This window comes from Aquila chrysaetos, chromosome 5 (genome assembly GCF_900496995.4).
Source record: "Aquila chrysaetos chrysaetos chromosome 5, bAquChr1.4, whole genome shotgun sequence".
Taxonomy (NCBI): Eukaryota; Metazoa; Chordata; class Aves; order Accipitriformes; family Accipitridae; genus Aquila; species Aquila chrysaetos.
This window is the reverse complement of record NC_044008.1, coordinates 633,816-650,415: the sequence shown is the minus strand read 5'-3', so window position 1 is coordinate 650,415 and position 16,600 is coordinate 633,816. Positions and strand designations below refer to the sequence as shown.

Sequence of the window (16,600 nt, the reverse complement as noted above, 5' to 3'; positions counted from 1 at the left end):
CAGGCGTCAGCGCGCAGCAGCCCCGCGCGCCTCACGTCGGGCGGGAAAGACAAAATGGCGGCGGGGAGGGGGATCGCCGCCGCTGCCGCCGGCGGCGGGGTCTGGTGACGGGCGGGATTGGGGGTTGGTCCCGCCGGGACCCTGCACCCGCCCCGGGGAGCCCGCGGCTGCGGGCAGCGTCCGCCTGGGGCGGGCGGGTTTGGTGCTGGTGTTTTGTCTCGGAGTGGCTCGGCTGTCCCGGCGGTTTTTGTGTGCGGCTTGATCTCCGGCTGCTCTGGCGAGGTGAAAGACGGCGTTGGTTTTCTGGTTCTGGGTTCTCGGGTGCTCGTCTGGTGGTGTTCTGCTTTTTTTTTTTTTTTTTTTGTGAGGCTGAGGGGAGACCTCGTCGCTCTCCACAGCTACCTGACAGGAGGTTGTAGCGAGGTGGGGGTCGGTCTTGTCTCCCAAGTAACAAGCGATAAGAGGAGAGGAAATGGTCTCAAGTTGTGCCAGGGGAGGTTTAGATTGGATATTGGGAAAAATGTCTTCACCGAAAGGGTTGTCAAGCCCTGGCGCAGGCTGCCCAGGGAAGTGGTGGAGTCACCATCCCTGGAGGTGTTTAACAGATGTGTAGACATGGTGCTTAGGGACGTGGTTTAGTGGTGGACTTGGCAGTGCTGGGTTAACGGTTGGACTTGATGAGCTTAAGGGTTTTTTCCACCCTAAATGATTCTGTGTTTACTGAAAATTTATATTTCTGTTGGAATCCAGTTGACTTCAGATTTCTACACTAGTTGACTACCACAAGGCATCAACTGCACCCAACTCTAAGTGACCTGCAACCCTCAGATGTCACCCACGGGATCATCTGTTGAGAAACAGGTGGTTTAAGCCTGTTTAAAGACCCTGCAGATCTCCCCAGCTGCTGAGCAGGCTGTGAGCTCCTCTGCTGGGAGCTGCCGCTATGGCGGAGGTGGAATCACGCTTCCTGCACCTCCTGCAGCCCATCCGCGACCTCACCAAGAACTGGGAGGTGGATGTGGCTGCCCAGCTTGGGGAGTACCTGGAGGAGGTAAGGGGGGGCCCTACGTCCCCTGCGCTGGGTTGGGGAGGTCGAGGGTGACGCCCTTCAGCCCTGCCTGCGCGGGTGTCCTAGTTTCAGCTGGGATAGAGTTAATTGTCTTCCTAGCAGCTGGTACAGTGCTACGTTTTGAGTTCAGTGTGAGAAGAATGTTGATAACACACTGATGTTTTCAGTTGTTGCTGAGTAATATTTAGCCTAAATTCAAAGATTTTTTCAGCTTCTCACGCCCAGCCAGTGAGAAAGCTGGAGGGACACAAGAAGCTGGGAGGGGACACAGCCGGGACAGCTGACCCAAACTGGCCAGAGGGGTTTTCCATACTGTGTGATGTCATGCCCAGTATATAAACTGGGGGGAGTGGGGTGGGGGGATTGCCGCTCGGGGACTAACTGGGCGTCGATCGGTGGGTGGTGAGCAATTGCATTGTGCATCATTTGTATCTTCCAATCCTTTTATTATTATTATTGTCATTTTATTAGTGTTATCATTATCATTATTAGTTTCTTCTTTTCTGTTCTATTAAACCGTTCTTATCTCAACCCACGAGTTTTACTTCTTTTCCCCAATTTTCTTCCCCATCCCACTGGGTGGGGGGGGAGTGAGTGAGCGGCTGCGTGGTGCTTAGTTGCTGGCTGGGGTTAAACCACGACAGCGGGCCGGCCTTCTGTCTGCACCCCCGCAGCCCCCCCCCCTCCCTGTGTGCTGCTGGCATGCTTGACTCTTCCCTCTCCCTGTGCTACCCTCAAATCCAGCCTGTGAATCTGCGTTTCATTTTCCTTCTTTTGCGTATTTTGCAGCTGGATCAAATCTGCATTTCCTTTGACAATGGCAAAACCACCATGAACTTCGTAGAAGCGGCCCTGCTGATCCAGGGCTCCGCCTGCGTCTACAGTAGGAAGGTGAGGAGGCCGGCAGCGACTGCTGAGTCGTGGCCCTGGTCCTGTCGCCCTGCCCGTTCTGTGATCCCTCAGCCGGTAGTCCTGAGGCTGAGCTCCACGGGGGCTGCTCTGGGAATATGAAAGACTTGAATGTAATAATGACTAATGGAAATGAAAGTATATAAATTTATAATTCCTAAACTCAACCCCTTTATACATGTTGGGGTCAACAGCCTGGAAAAGAGCAAGAATTTTGCTGTTCAGCACTTTAGAGGGTGGAATACAAAAACCCTGCTTCCCCAAATCTGGCCTCAGAATGGCTTCAACAGTGAAAAGAATAACAAAGTTATCAAGAAATTAAACTCCAGCTGCCTGGGGACAAGGGGAGGGTGGTGGTTCATCCCGGCATCAACTGGAGTAGCTTTTCTGGGAGCTGCTTTCTCCTTCTCCAAGAGTCTGGTTGCTATTCTGCAGGTGGAGTATCTCTACTTGCTGGTCTACCAGATGCTCGACTTCATCTCCAATAAAAAGTAAGTAGAGCTCCCCCCACCCCCTGGGAGGCAGCTTTTCCAGGGGCTCAGGGCTGCTCCCCTCCAGCGCTCCATTGCTGCCTTGGCAGAAAATGCTGCCACGTGCTCCTGCCTTGCTGCTCTTTCCCTCTGCGTCATGTTAAGGCCCAAGCTCTTCCCTGCTTTCTTTCTTGCCGAAGTTCAGTAGTGCTTGCCCCGAGAACTCATGAGCTGTGCGTCCTCTTGGGGACGAAACTGTGCCCTCCACCTGCAGAGAGAGCCTGTGGGAAGGTTCGTGACCCCACTCCCGCTCTGAGCCTTGCTTCTGCTGCTACTCACCACTCTGCCACTAGGCAATCATCGCTTTAAAAAACCAAACAAATCTATTGCCGCATCAGTCTCCAGCCCTGTAAAAAGTTCTTTGAAGCAGAAGGATTGTTGTGGCTGCAGAAAAGTCCCCTGGTGGGACTTGCTTCAGCCCAGAGTGCCTGGGGCGATGCTCATCCCCATGTGCTCTTCCAGTGGCATCATCCTGTGGTTTCTTGCTGCAGTGCTTTGCTGTTGTGTAAGGAGAGGGCAGCGCCCAGCGTCCCGCAGAGTAAATCTTAGCAGAGAATAAACTGTCTCGTGTGGCAAAGCAGCTTGGGATTTATTCTTCCCCTTATTGCTGAAAGTGGGGCTCTGCCGCTGCAGCTCTCCAAGATGCCTTGCGTAACTTGCCTGTTGCCAGCCTGGCGCCAGCTCTGAACATGCTCTCCACTGAGGAGAGGTCGGCTAACAGCACCCTTCTGTCTGCGCTCAGACTGGGGATTTGGGGAAAGATGGGGGTTTTGTGCTGCACCTCGCTCCGAACAACTGCTTGGCTCCAACCATGCAAATGAGCTTCCTGAAGGAACCTCCCTGCCCAGCCGTGAGCCCTGCTTGTAAGGAAATATTGCCAGTTGTTTGGGGAGGCCGAGGCAGAGGACCTGAAAGCTGCTCTGCTCAGGCTGGAGCAAGGCGAAGCCGCTGCGGAGGTTTCTGAAAGTCTCTGACAATTATTTCTGTGCCTTTGGCATTGAAGTGAAACGTTCCCTTCTGTTTCTGTAACAGAGCTTCTGAGCTGGAATTGGCAGGATGTTTTTGTTTTTGTCGGGCAGGCTGGATCCCCTCTTCCCACAAGCCCCAATTCCTTTGCAGCCCCCCACTGCCCTCCTGGGCAGGCGCAGAGGAGCACCAAGAGCGCATTAGCTCGAGTGTGCTGATGGCACAGCTCTCTGGTGGTGCCGGCGGTCGCACCGTCATCTCTCCGTGCTGTCCGTAGTGCCGTGGCACGCTCCTGCTTAGAGCGGCTGCAGTGGGGTTGGAGGGAACCTGCTGCCACTTCGCCTCCAGCCCTTCCCTGCTGCCCCGGGCAGATCCTGACCATGTGTTTTGCTCCCTGACTCAGGCGGGAAAAACAGCCCAGCTCCGTGCAGCAGGATGGCAAAGATACTGACGCGAGCTTTGGGGCTGATGAGGAGGAGGTGAGAGGGGTGTCTGTGCCCCGTCGCGGCGTGGGGAGCGGAGCACTCGGTGGCTTGCGTGCGCAGGCAGAGCTGGTTTCGGCTGCTGGGCTGCAAGGGTACGAGGGGGCTGCAGGCAGCGGGGGGTGCCCCCAGCGCTCCCCCCTTTCTGACTGGCGCTGTGGCTGCCGTCTCCTGTGTATGCTTTCCTGCTGTTCCCTAGCAGCGGGGCATTTAGCCCCACATCTACCCCTGGGCACGGTGGGAGGACTTGGTGAGCTTTTTGTCACGACACTGCTGTGCTGGCCTCCACAGGACATCAACCGCTACCTCGCAGCCCTCCTGGAGAAGAGCTAGCCCCTGTGCAGCGTGTGGGGACCTCCCCCCACCCACCCTGGGCTTAGCCTTCCTTCCCTTAATCCTTAACTTGGGCTATCTCTCGGGACTCTGTCCCCCAGGAGTGCGGCGGCTGCCTGGGCTGGACCTTTCTCGTGGGAGCGGGCACCTTCATTCCTTCCTTGCTTTCCTCCTGCCCGGTGGGTGCTGCCCACACAGTGCTGCACGCCACAGCCCCACTCCTGCCCTGCTACAGCAGCTCAAAAGCTGCAGCTCCATCGTCTCTGCCACTGGGTCTGTCCCGCCTGCGTGGTGCAGCTGTGGGAGGGTTAGGGTCCCTCGGTGGCGGTGCAGCCCGGCAGGCTGAGCCGGGGTGACCGCTGGTGGGGCTCTCTCAGCAGTTCCTCTCCCTGGACGACATCGGGGACAGCAGCCAGGTGAATGTGGACATGAAGAAGGATCATCAGCCCAAAGTAAGAGAAGCCACTCTCCTCCTTTTCTGTCCCTCCCTGCGTCAGGGTTTTCCCAGATGAATCCCACGGGTGCCCAGGGCCAGCTGCCATCCCAGCCAGGCTCTGTGGGGACGGTGGCACCCAGGCAGCACTGTGCCGTGCTGGGCGCCTTCCCCGGTCTCCATCCCACCCTGCTTGCCTTTGCAGACTGTGAACGTCATTCCCTTGACTCCGATGTCTTTGGTCCCCCCGGAAGAGGCTGACAAGAGGGACAACCCTCTGTTCAGGTGAAAGCCCCCTTGCCGTGCTCCTCAGCCGCTTCCCATGGGTTTACTTGGTGTCACCCCCCACTCCCGTTGTTGTAGTAGGGTTGGGCTTTCCCTGTGCCTTAGCCAAGGAAGCAGTGCTTTCCCAGTTAAAACTGGATGGCAGGCAGGATAATCCCACAGGCCCTGGACAGCTGGGAGGTGTGGAGCCCTCTGGTGAGGGCAGGGCAGGAGGGTCCCCAGGGGAGGGACAAGCCAGGGCTATGCTGGGAAATCCGAGCGTGACTTTGCTGGGCCAGAGAAGCTGAGAATGGCCAGCGGGAGGGCTGGGGCTGATGATTCCCCCCCGCATCCCCTGGAGCAGGGGGGCTTTGGCTTTGGGGACGCTCCAGTGGGGCTCCCCCTGAGGCAGGCCAGTGCCCCCCTCCCTGGGCTCCCAGTAGGACAGGGCAGAGCCTGGTCTCGGGGGTCCCCTGATGGGTTTTTGCTCTCAGCCTGAAAGGGGAGATCCTCGCCAGCCGGAAGGATTTCCGGATGAACATGAGCACCCCTCACACCACTGGAGCCTTTCTGCTGGAGCCGGCAGGCCTCTCCCCCATCTGCCCGCAGGAGCAGCAGCGCGAAGGGAGCCCCGGCAGAGCGGCGGGTACGGGGGACTCGGGGCACGGATCTCTGCGGACCTGCTGGCCGGGAGGCAGCACTGCAGGTGGGAGGCACCCTGGGGTGCTTTGCTGGCTGCCTGCCTCCAGCAAAACGGCCTGCCAGAAGAGCAGGGCCCCTCGTTGCTGGAGGTGATCAGGTGCTGGGCAAGGGCAGGGTGCTGATGCTGGCAGCTGCCCCCTGCCCGCTCCCTGGCTGCAGCGGGGAGCCTGCCTGTGGCTGTCAGGCTCGCCAGGGGCCGGTGGGAAGGAGCAGCATCGAGGCTGCTCTCTGTCAGTGCCAGTGGCTGGGGCTCCTGCAGGCAGGGGCGGTGTGGGAGCCCACCTGCTGGGGGGCTGCTGGTGACCTCTTGTCTCTTTCACCTCGGCAGGAGCGCCGTCCTGCGTCCTTGGCAGCAGGAGGGATTGCGTCAGCACCGGCAGGGCTCCCATCCAGGCGCTGAGCTTTTCCGCAGACAGAGGTGAGATGTGCGTGGTCGGCGGGCTGAGGGGAGGCCTGGCCATTTGTCCTTCCTGCCTGTGTGTCTGGCCGGGCTGGGCAGGGCTGTATGTCTTCAGGCAGCTGCTGCCGCATGGGATGCTCCTGCCCTCTTGTATCGAGGCAGTCTGGTCCTCTCAGCAGCTTCAGCTGGCCACTTGGCCGTGACAAGTGAGGCTCCCTGGAGGAGCTCCACGGCAGATGGGGTGGAAATGGGAGAGCCCAGAGGCTTTTACGGTGTTTGACTGTTTAGTCCCCCCACCAGGTGCCACAGGACCAGACGATGCTGACAGCAGAGGTGACGACGTGCCCGGGGCCCTGGAGGACGATGTGGAAATGACTCTGGCTGCTAACGAACACATTGAGGTGCAGAGGGTAGGTGTGGGCAGGGGCTCAGGGCAGTGCTGCCGCCTCACTCCTTCCCCGGAGCCCCGTGCTTCGCTGCCTGGCGCTGTGGGAATCTCACCAGCTCATTCTGTGTCTGCCAGAGCATGCCCTGGGCGAAGGGGTACGTGCTGCGGGAGCGAGCCCCTGCCGAGGACCCCAAAGCCCGCCTCAAGGTATGGGGGCCCAGAGGTGGGGAGTCTCTCTCTGTCCACATGGGACACTGGGAAGCCCCAGGACATCCCTGCCCTCTCCGCCATGCTCCGTGCTGCACTGGTGCCGATGGTGGGGTGACCTGCTGGGGCCAGGTGGCTCCCGTGTGCCCACCCCAGGGTGCCGCAGGGAGCTTTGCCGGCTTCATCTCTGCTCGCTCCTCTGCCAGGAGATGCTGGATCCATGGCAAAGCCTCGACCCCTTCGGTGACTCCGAGGACAAGCCGTTTAAGAAAGGTATTTGAGGTGGAGCTGGGGAAGAGGGGCTGCTCCCTGGGTTTCGGTTTGCCCTGGATGGGCAGGGCCCGGCTGCGCAGGGGCAGCAAGGCTCCGTTTCCCAGCCACTTGTCCTTCAGCGTCCCCAGAGCCACGGTGGGTCTTTCCCAGCTCCATGATGGGCAGAGGGGCCTGGGAGAGGGGCAGCTGCCCTGTGCCGGACCGTCGGGGGTGGCTGGGCTGCGCTTGGAGCAGCGGCACGGGACTCTCCCCGCGGCACCGAGTGCCACTTGCGCAGGGCTGCTGATCTCTGCCTGCCTCCAGGGAGACCCTTCCTGGTGCCACACGGCCTGGACGACGTCGTCGGTGGCAAGCGGAAGAGGAAGGGTCCGAGGAAGCTCCAGGACTTCATGGAATGGTTCTCTGCAGCCTGTGAGTATCGTGGCCGTCGTGTTTCCCGCAGGATCCCACCGTGATCCAGCCAGGCTGTCAGCAGGATCCTTCTCTGCCAGGAATCGCCTTGCCCAAATCCCTCTGCCATGGGTGCTCCAGTCCTGGCTGGCCCCGTTCAGCAGCGGCTTTGGTCCTGTAGCAGCCTCTGTCTGTGGTCCGGTCTTGCTCTTGCTGGAGCTGCCCAAGCAACTCCATCCCATTTACTGAGTGGGATGTGAATTGCCTTTGTTGGCCCAGGATGTCCTCGCCTGGGCTTGTACCTTAACCAAGGCACCAAGGAGAAAGGGACAAATTATCTGAGATGGAAGCAGCTGGCCAGAGCTCTCCACCTCAGCAGGGTGTTAAACAGGACACGTTTACAGCAGGTGCAGAAGGAGAGTCAAATAATAGCGGCCTAACTATAAACGTGGGTGGGTTGTACTGCGAGGGGAGGAGGAGAGGTTGGAGCAGGAGTCCCCCCTGCTCCCGGGCTGCTGAGGCGGCCCCCGCTGTGCGCCTTGCCCCCTCTCCCACGGTGGGGCTGCACTTTCCCTGGCCGGAGCAGGCTGCGTTAGACCCTGGGAACTGGAGCTGTTGGTGGCTGTCCCGGGGATGGCCAGGATGCCTTTGGGGGGAAAGGAGGTGGCTCTGGAGGTGACAACCGGCTTGTTGCACACTGCGACGGTAGTCCAGCAGTCGGTGGTGCTGTCACCGAAGGGCTGCCTGCTGCTGCTAGCCCCCCTTGCATGCCTGTTCTCCCTGCTGGCTTCCCTGGGAGCGTTGACGGAGTTGGCATCTGTGATGGTTCGTAACTTTAATCCTCTCTGGTTCCCCCAGATAACAACGTTGCCGACAGCAGGAAAACCAGGAGGAAAGGGCCGACATTCACAGGTGAGCGGGACGCGGTGGGGCGTGTCGGTGAGGTGCCGTTCCGCTCCCAGCCCGTGGCTCTGAGCACAGGCAAAGGCGCAGCCATGCCCTGTACTGCAGCCGTGCCCTGTGCTGCACAGCCTCCCTGGGTGGGCTTTGGGCTGGAAAGCTGTGGGAAGCCTCGCTGAGGAGCCTAGGCTGGGGCGAACACCCGGGAGGGAGCAGAGCCAGAGCCGCGGCGGCAGGGCTCTGCCAGGGGAGCTCGCGGCAGGGGGCACAGGCAGCACCGGGAGAGCCCTGCTGTCGGGGCTGGAGGAGGGTGTTCTAGCTTAGGAATGACAGGCGATTTCTAGGTTTTGCAGCTCTTCCCCTTTCAAAAGGCAGACCTGCAAACCGGCTGAACCAAACCTGGCCTCCGCTGGCTGCAGAGCCCCTCGTGTGCCGGGGGGGGGCCGGGGGACTGGTGTGACGGAGGGGAAGGGCAGGCATCACACCTGCCTGCGGCCCCAAAACCGTGTGAGGGGAGCCTGGGCAGGCACCCCGACAGCTGCGGTGTGCCGGCGGGGGGCTTTGCTGGGAGGTGGGGGCTAGAGGGGCTGGGTCCCCCCCCGGGGTGCAGAGGAGCTCCCCAGGGCTGTGCGCCCCGTCTCTGCGCAGAGCTGGAGGTGCTGTACTGGAAGGAGCAGAAGTTGCGGATGGCAGCGCAGAGGAAGCTGCAGAGCCGGGCGGTGAGTGGGCACTGCACCAGGCAGGGCCGGGGGGAGCTGGGCTCGCTGGGACCCCTGCCTGCCCTCGCAGGGGGGGACACCTAGGGCAGGGGGGGCTCCTGGCCTGGTGCCTTGCACCCCTCCTGCGTGCCCCGGTGGGCCACGGGGTCCCTTGCAGGGGAGGCTTATGGCTGTTCTCTACCAGGAGCCGCTGTGGCCACTGCCGTGTGAGGAGGAGCCGGATCTGCTGGAGGAGGAACGCGGGGCTGACTGCAATGAAGGAGCAGGTACTTCAGCACCCCAGACTCCCCCTCCTCAGCCGGGGGTCCCATCCTGCCCCCTCCCGCCGTGCTGGCAGCCCTTATCGAGACGAGGCCAGGCCCGGGGCAGGGGGGCTGGTGGGTGCCGGGGGGGGGGCACTGAGCGCGTCTCCCCTCCTGGCAGGTGACTTCATGGAGCACGAGGACATCCAGGCTGAGGGCCCGGAGGAGCTGGGGGAAGGAGCCCTGGGTGAGCCCTGGTGGGGGTCCGGCAAGCGCGCGCCCCTTGGCACAAGCCCCACGGCCTCGGTGCTGCAGCGGGGTGGGGGGGGAAGCTGATCGGCGGGAGGGGGTGGCTGTGCAGTGCTGCTGCTGGTGACGCTCTGCCCTCCCGCAGACCCCCCCGACCTGGGCTCACTGGGCTACGAGGAGCTGGTGCGCAGGAACGTGGTAGGTGCCTGCGACAGGGGGATGGCATGGGGATGGGGCAGGGACATGACGAGGTGGGGGGAGGCGATGGGAAGGTTCGGGTGTCCCTGCTCCCCTCTCCCCGCAGGAGCTGTTCATCGCCAACTCCCAGAAGTACGCGCAGGAGACGGAGTTGTCCCAGCGCATCCGCTGCTGGGAGGAGAGGATCGGGCCGCTGCTGCAGGAACAGGCAGGGACCCACACGGGCAGGGGGCCGGGGCGGGCAGGGGACCGGCAGCCCCCTCCCGGCGCCTGAGCCCGTTCTGCCCGCAGGAGGAGCGAGCCACCTTCGACATCCACGGCTACGGGGACGCGCTGGTGAGCAGCTGCGGGTGCCTGGGCGAGTGGCGGTCCTTTGCCAGCCTGGTGGCGGGGGAGCCCCCCTTCGAGGTGTGCCGCTACATGCTGGCCACCCTCCAGCTGGTAAGTGTGCGGGGGGCAGAAAGCAGGGGGGTCTGCGGAGCCCACCCGCCGCTCCCTTTCTCCTTCCGTCCCTCTCCCCTCCAGGCTAACGACTCCGTGGTGGAGCTGGCGCAGGACCCGGGGCTGGAGGAGGCGCTGGACACAGCGCGCCTGCGGCTCCTCACCTACCAGCGGCCACAGGAGCGCTTCCACGCCTTCCAGCCCCGCTCCGCCTGCCCCTGAGCGAGCACCCACCCTCTCTGCGTACCCCTCGCTGCTCCCCCCCCCCCACCTCTTAGTAATAAAACCCTACTTTGGTAAAGGCTCTGCTGTGGTGGGGGTCCCCAGGGCGGGAAAAGCCCCTTCCCTGGGGGCTGGCACCAATCCCTCCTCTTGGGGCCGGGCCTGGGGGACGACAGGGGTGCCCCCCCCCCCCCCCTCGCCCACCCGGAGCCGCGGGAGGCATTTTGGGGGCGCAGGCGTATTTATTGTCCTCAGTCGAGGAGGGGCTCGTAGGTCTCCATGTGCCGGCGGACGCTCTGGGCGATCTGGGCGTCCGTCTTGCTGCGTCCGTAGTAGTCGAGGAAGAGCCCGTCGGGCCCCAGCAGGTAGATGAGGACGGTGTGGTCCACGATGTAGTCGCCGTCCTCGTCCTCGGGGCCGGCGCTGGCGTAGACGCGGTAGGCGTCGGCGGCCGCCCGGACCTCCTCGGGGCTGCCGGTCAACCCCAGGAGCCGGGGGTGAAAATCCCGGACGTAACGCTTCACGGCCGCCACGTCGTCGCGCTGGGGGTCGACGGTGATGAAGAGGGGCTGGAGGGGAGGAAGGCCCGGCTCCCGCTCCAGCAGCTCCACGGCTCGGCTCAGCTTCTCCAGCTCCTCGGGGCAGACGTCGGGGCAGTGGGTGAAGCCGAAGTAGAGCAGCACCCACTGCCCGCGGAAGTCGGCCTTCCGCCGCGGACGCCCCTCCTGGTCCAGCAGCCGGAAGTCGCCCTGGCCCAGCGCCAACGCCCGCAGCTCCGCCCGCCGCCGCGCCCGCTGCCGCCGCCCCTTCTCCTCCCGCAGGTACAGCCACGCCGCCGCCGCCGCCGACCCCGCCGCCGCCACCACCGCCAAACGCCGTCCCAGCGGCAGCCCTTCCCCCGCCGCCGCCCGCGCCGCCAGGTTGCGGCGGGGGAGCGGCGGGCGGCGGGCGGGCAGCAGGCGGCGGGCGGGCAGCAGGGCCCGGAACATGGTGGGGCTGCGGGGAGGGGCGCGATGGCGAGGGGGGGAACACGGCCTGCTGCCCTCTGCCCCCCGCCCTGTGCCTGCCACCCGCTGGCCCCACCACTGCTCCACCTGGTGACCCTTGACCCTTCACCCCACCGCCCCTGCTGCCCTTTGACTCCCCCGGCCCTGCCCCCCCCCTCCTGCTGCTGCCCTTTGACCTCCTGCCCCCCTGCTGCGCCTTGACCCCTCACCTCACCCCCCCTTCGCTGCCCTCTGACCCCCAGCCCCGCCCCACCGGTGCCCTTTGACCCCCCCCCCATCCCTGCAGGCGCCCTTGGGTCCCAGCCCGGCCGCCCCCTCCCACCCGCCGCCCTTTGACCCCACCCTTCCGCCCGCCACCCCCCCACCGGTGCCCTCCGCCGCCCCCACTGACCTTTGCCCTCTGACCCCGGCCCCCGTCCCGCCTACGCTGCGCGCCGCGCCGCTACTCCCGGAAGCGGAAGCACCGGGGAGTGGGTGGGCGGGACGGACACACGCGAAAGGGGCGGGGCGAGCAGGGCGCATGCGCGCCTGCGCGTCCCGCCGCGCCTCCGCCAGGGGGCGCCGCCGCGCCCGGCGGGACCGTGACCGCGGGGAGGGGGCGGGGCGATGCGGTCGTGACCACGTGACGCCGGCCCGGCGCGGGCGGGAGCGGGCAGGAGCGGGCAGGAGCGCGGCTTCACCGCCCGTCCCGGCGGGCCGGGGGGGCCCCCGCGGTCCCTGCCTCTGCCGGGGGGCCCGGGGGTCCGGGGGGCAGGATGATCTCGGCCAGTCGGGGCGGAGGGGCGGGGGGCGGCCCCGGGGCCAGGCGCAGGGCGGCCTGCAGGGCCCCGCGCCCCCCCGCGCCCAGGACCCCGTCGTGGTGCACCCGCAGCCAGGGCTCGCCTGCGGGCAGGGCCGGCCGTGGGCGGGGGGGTCACGGGGGAGGGGGCCCGGCAACCCTCCTCCCCACCCCCGGTTACCTTCCCGCAGGCGCTGCCCCACGGCCACCAGCAGCTCGGCGCCCACCCGGGGGTTGATGGGGTCCCCGGCCCGCGCCCGGCCGGCCCCCAGGTCGTGGAGGACGTGGGCCAGCGGCAGGGCTTCTACCTGCTGCACCCAGCCTGGGCCGGGGGCGGGGGGGTCAAGGAGGGGGGGTTGGGAGTGGGCCCGAGGGGTGCGGGGGCTGGGGTGTGTGGGGACCCCCTCCTTCAGGGGATGTGGGGCAGGGGGTGCAGGCAGGGACCCCAGGGTGGGGAGAATGGGGACACAGGGACCCCAAGAGGTGCACGGTCTGGGGTGGGGGGGAGTGTGGGGAGCCCCGGGCACAGGGGATGTGGGGCAGGGGGTGCAGGCAGGGACCCCCGGGGGGCTGGGGAATGGGGAGCCTGAGGGTTGTGGGGGGTGTGGGGAGCCCCAGGCACGGGGGACGTGGGGCAGGGGGTGCAGGCAGGGACCCCGGCGTGGGGGGAATAAGCCAGGGGAGCCCTGAGCACCCCGGAGGGTGATGGGGAGAGAGGACGAGGGTGGGGGGCAGGAGGGGAGGGGGCAGGGGTGTGCGGGGAGAGGGACCCTGGGGCAGCCCTCGGCCTCCCCGAGGGCTGCGGGGGGAGCATGGGGCGAAGTGGGGGGCGTGCGGGGCCGGGGAGGGCAGGGCCACCCCCTCCCCGCTCACCTCCCCGCGGCGCGGGCAGCTCCTCACGGACGCTTGCCTGCCCCAGGACCTGGCAGCGCTGGGGGGGGGTCCCGGTGCAGAGGCGTCGGGCGGTGGCGGGGGGCACCCCCTGCGCCCCCAGCATGGCTTCGAAGGTGCGCAGGGCCGAGCCGTCGTCCAGCGCCCGCCCCAGCCGCTCCCGGCCCCGCTCGGCCGCCCCGGCCAGCCCGCACTGCCACAGCAGCAGCCCCCCTGCGGGACGCGGGCTGGGACCCCGGCCCGTGGGGACCCCTGCTTCGCCGCCCCCCCCCCACCTCCCCCGGGGCGCGGTGGGTGGGAGAGTGTGGGGTGAAGCACCGGCTCTGGGGGGCAGGTGGGGGGGGACCCAGGGGGTATGGGTTGGGGGATAGGGGGACGGGGAGGGGGCAGGAAGGCAGGTCAGGGGGACGGGGACATGGGAGGGGACCCTGGGGTGTGTGGGCAGGGACAGGGCTGCTGCTGGGGGGGGGGGACAGACCCTGAGGCCGGGGGGAGGACGACACATGGGACACAGGAAAGGTCCCCGGGGCGATGGAGGGGGGTCAGGCCGGGGCTGAGGGGGACCCCGAGGCTGGGGGCGGGGGGTGCAGGGCGGGGGGCTTGTGTGTGCGGACCCCGGGCCGTGGCCTCCTGGTCCCCCCCCACCCCGTCCCCCATCCCCGTGGCTGACCCAGGGTGGTGACCAGCTCCCGCAGGTCGGGGGGACCCCCCCCCCTCCAGGCACTCCAGGGCTTCCAGCACCTCCAGCGAGTTGCCCACGCGGCGGCCCAGCGGCTGGTCCATGCGGCTCAGCACGGCCGCCGTGCGGATGCCCAGCCGCTCGCCCACCGCCACCTGCAGGCAGGGCAGGGCGAGCGGTGGGCTCAGCCCCAGCGCCCACCGTCCCGGGCTCCCTGCGGCGGGGGGCCGGGGGCTCACCAGGCTCTGGGCCAACTCCCGGGCGCTCTCCGGTGTGGGGTACAGGGCCGCGCTCCCAAACTTGACGTCCAGCACCAGCGCCGACAGCTGCTCCGCTGCCTTCTTGCTCAGGATGGAGGCTGGCGCCGGGGTACCCTCGCTGGGATCCCGCTGCCTTCATCCCACCGCGTACCCCCTCCCTGGCCGTGCCCGGAGCCGGCGTGCCCGACCCCGGCCCCCCCCCCCCCCCCCCGTACCCCATACCTGTGATGAGGGGCAGGCTGTCGACGGTGGCGGTGACGTCCCGCAGGCCGTACAGCACCCGGTCAGCCGGCGCCAGCTCCTCGCTCTGCCCCACGATGCAGCAGCCCACCCGCTCCAGGATGCTCTGCATCTGGTGGGACCTCCCGTCGGCATCCCGACACCCCGTCCCCCCCGTGCCCGCGGGGTGACGGCGTGGCGGTGGCCGCGTCCCCGTCCCTCACCTGCTCGGGGCTCTGGGAGACGCGGAAGCCGGGGATGGCCTCCAGCTTGTCCAGCGTGCCCCCGGTGTGGCCCAGACCCCGGCCGCTGATCATGGGCACCTGCGGGTGCGAGGGGTGGGTGGGCACAGGGGTGTTCAGGGGGGGGGGGGGGCGTGGGGACCCCGTCGGCCCGTGTGTTGTTCCCCCCCCCCCCCCCCCCGCTCACCTTGCAGCCGCAGGCAGCCAGGGCGGGGGCCAGGGCCAGGCTGACCTTGTCCCCCACGCCGCCCGTGGAGTGCTTGTCCACCAGCAGCCCCCGCCAGGCGGGGGGCCAGGCCAGCGCCCGCCCCGAGGCCGCCATGGCCCGCGTCAGCGACAGCGTCTCCGCCGCGTCCATGCCCCGCAGCCGGATGGCCATCAGCATGGCACCTGGGGGGGGCACAGTGGGTGGGTGGGGGTGATCCCCCCCCCCCCATTGCCGCCCTCCCCGGGAGCCCACCACAGGGCCCTGCAGCCCCCGGCTCTGGCATCCTTGCCCCATCCCGGGAGTCTCCCTCTTGTCCCCCCCGGGTGGTCCCCAGCCGTGTCCCCCTGCCACATCCCAGGGCTCGCCTCGCCATCCTGCTGTGGTCCCCTGTCCCCCACCCGCTGCTGGGGACCCCCACCCATGTCCCCCCATGTGTTCCACCGCGCCGGCCTCGGCCACGTCCCCGCGCCGGGTCCCGCGGTGATGTCACCCCCGGGTCTGTGCCGCCCACGCCTCCGCCACGTTCCCCACCACATCCCTGTGCCACGGCCCCCACCGTGCCCTCGGCTGCGTCCCCTGCCATGTCCCGCGGCCACGACCCCCCTTCTGCCTCCCCCCCCCCGACCGTCCCCCCGCCCCGCCGTGCGCCCACCGATCTGGCCCTGCTGCGCGGTGCCATCCGTCACGCCGCGGACGAAGCTCTGGATCTCCTCCTCCTCCAGCCGCTCGCCATCCCGCTTCTTGCCGATGAGGACCGGGAGGGAGGCCTGGGCGGCCATCCCCGATCCCACACGGCCGGCACCCGCTCCTGCCCAGGCTGGCCCCGTGCCCGCGGCAGGGAGGCGTCTCCGGCGCTGGACTCTGTCCCCAGGGGCAGCGAGCGAGGGTCGGGCCAGGCGGGGAGAGGCTGGAGCGGGTGGGTGGCAGGGCTGCCCCCCCCCCCCGTCCCCCCCAGTCCCCCCCAATTCCCCACGGGGCAACCCCAGGCGATGCCCGAGGACCCTGCGTGGCCACCACTGCCTTGGGTCCCGCACAGCCCTCGGCATCCCCTCCCACGGCACCCACGGCACCCGTGACGCCCGCGGCACGTGCAGCACCCACGGCACCCTCAGCACGGGGGGGGTGTCCCATGGCACTTCGCTGAGGAGTGCCCCCTCCCTGGCTGGTGCCCCCAGTGCCACCTCACACCCCGAGATCCTGCGTGGGGTCTCGGTGACCCCCACAGCCACTGGGGTGGCCCCGGCCCTGGGGGGTTGGATGGACAGGGGTGGGCGCCTGCCGAGGGGCCAAGAGCTCTGGGGTCACGGGGGGGGGCGGTGAGTGGCCGGCGTGGGGACCTGTGGTCAGAGCTGGGACGGGGACAGGGAGTGGGACGAGGAACACCGGTGGCAGACCCCCCCCCCTGTTGCTCAGGGGGTCGTGGCTGGGGATGGGCTTTTGCGAGGACATTGGCAGCGAAAGGAAGGATGGGGGATGAGGGGTCTTGGGCGGGGGGGGGTCAGGGGACTTGGTGGCCCCCCAGGGCACAGGAGGTCCCCAGGTCCTCCGTGCCCTCTTTTGCCCCAGCTCTGGCCTCGGGCCCCGTGTCCCCGTGTGTCCTAGTTTCAGCTGGGATAGAGTTAATTGTCTTCCTAGCAGCTGGTACAGTGCTATGTTTTGAGTTCAGTGTGAGAAGAATGTTGATAACACACTGATGTTTTCAGTTGTTGCTGAGTAATATTTAGCCTAAATTCAAAGATTTTTCAGCTTCTCACGCCCAGCCAGCGAGAAAGCTGGAGGGACACAAGAAGTTGGGAGGGGACACAGCCAGGACAGCTGACCCAAACTGGCCAAAGGGACATTCCGTACCGTGTGACGTCACATCCAGTATAGGAACTGGGGGGAGTGGGGGGGGGGGGGATCGCCACTCGGGGACTAACTGGGCGTCGATCGGAGGGTGGTGAGCAATTGCACTGTGCATCATTTGTACAGTCCAATCCTTTTATTATTACTGTTGTCA

The 16,600-nt window shown here is 66.4% G+C and overlaps 3 protein-coding genes across 8 annotated transcripts; 1 reads left to right on the top strand and 2 right to left on the bottom strand.

Annotated features, from left to right (window-relative positions):
* Positions 1-28: 28 nt before the first annotated feature.
* NCAPH2 (non-SMC condensin II complex subunit H2) lies at positions 29-10,396 on the top strand. Of its 6 annotated transcripts, none has more exons than XM_030015762.2 (21): positions 30-282; positions 751-1,051; positions 1,859-1,960; positions 2,414-2,469; positions 3,878-3,953; positions 4,670-4,741; positions 4,928-5,007; positions 5,481-5,632; positions 6,017-6,106; positions 6,389-6,498; positions 6,612-6,683; positions 6,890-6,956; positions 7,260-7,367; positions 8,205-8,258; positions 8,895-8,965; positions 9,150-9,231; positions 9,389-9,454; positions 9,602-9,654; positions 9,761-9,862; positions 9,946-10,095; positions 10,180-10,396. In XM_030015762.2, exons 2-21 carry the CDS (start codon positions 944-946, stop codon positions 10,315-10,317), a joined length of 1,809 nt encoding a protein of 602 aa, XP_029871622.1. In that variant the 5' UTR covers positions 30-282; positions 751-943; the 3' UTR covers positions 10,318-10,396. The 6 variants fall into 6 exon arrangements, with proteins under 6 accessions (XP_040979692.1, XP_029871622.1, XP_040979691.1 ...); XM_041123757.1 differs by having other exon boundaries at positions 6,014-6,106; XM_041123756.1 differs by having other exon boundaries at positions 4,667-4,741; positions 5,481-5,629; positions 6,011-6,106.
* Positions 10,397-10,539: 143 nt separating this feature from the next.
* On the bottom strand, positions 10,540-12,392 carry LOC115342023 (protein SCO2 homolog, mitochondrial). Its single transcript, XM_030015764.1, has 2 exons — positions 12,284-12,392; positions 10,540-11,313 (listed from the first exon to the last, which is right to left on the bottom strand). The coding sequence occupies exon 2, from the start codon at positions 11,304-11,306 to the stop codon at positions 10,569-10,571; it is 738 nt and encodes a 245-aa protein (XP_029871624.1). The 5' UTR covers positions 11,307-11,313; positions 12,284-12,392; the 3' UTR covers positions 10,540-10,568.
* LOC115342022 (thymidine phosphorylase) lies at positions 11,893-15,796 on the bottom strand. Its single transcript, XM_030015763.1, is given in 11 exon segments — positions 11,893-12,206; positions 12,284-12,424; positions 12,976-13,206; positions 13,664-13,706; positions 13,708-13,827; positions 13,912-14,030; positions 14,155-14,284; positions 14,376-14,474; positions 14,581-14,783; positions 15,254-15,671; positions 15,708-15,796. Coding segments are annotated over 10 exon segments (1,686 nt in total). The 5' UTR covers positions 15,648-15,671; positions 15,708-15,796; the 3' UTR covers positions 11,893-12,000.
* Between the last annotated feature and the right edge of the window lie 804 nt (positions 15,797-16,600).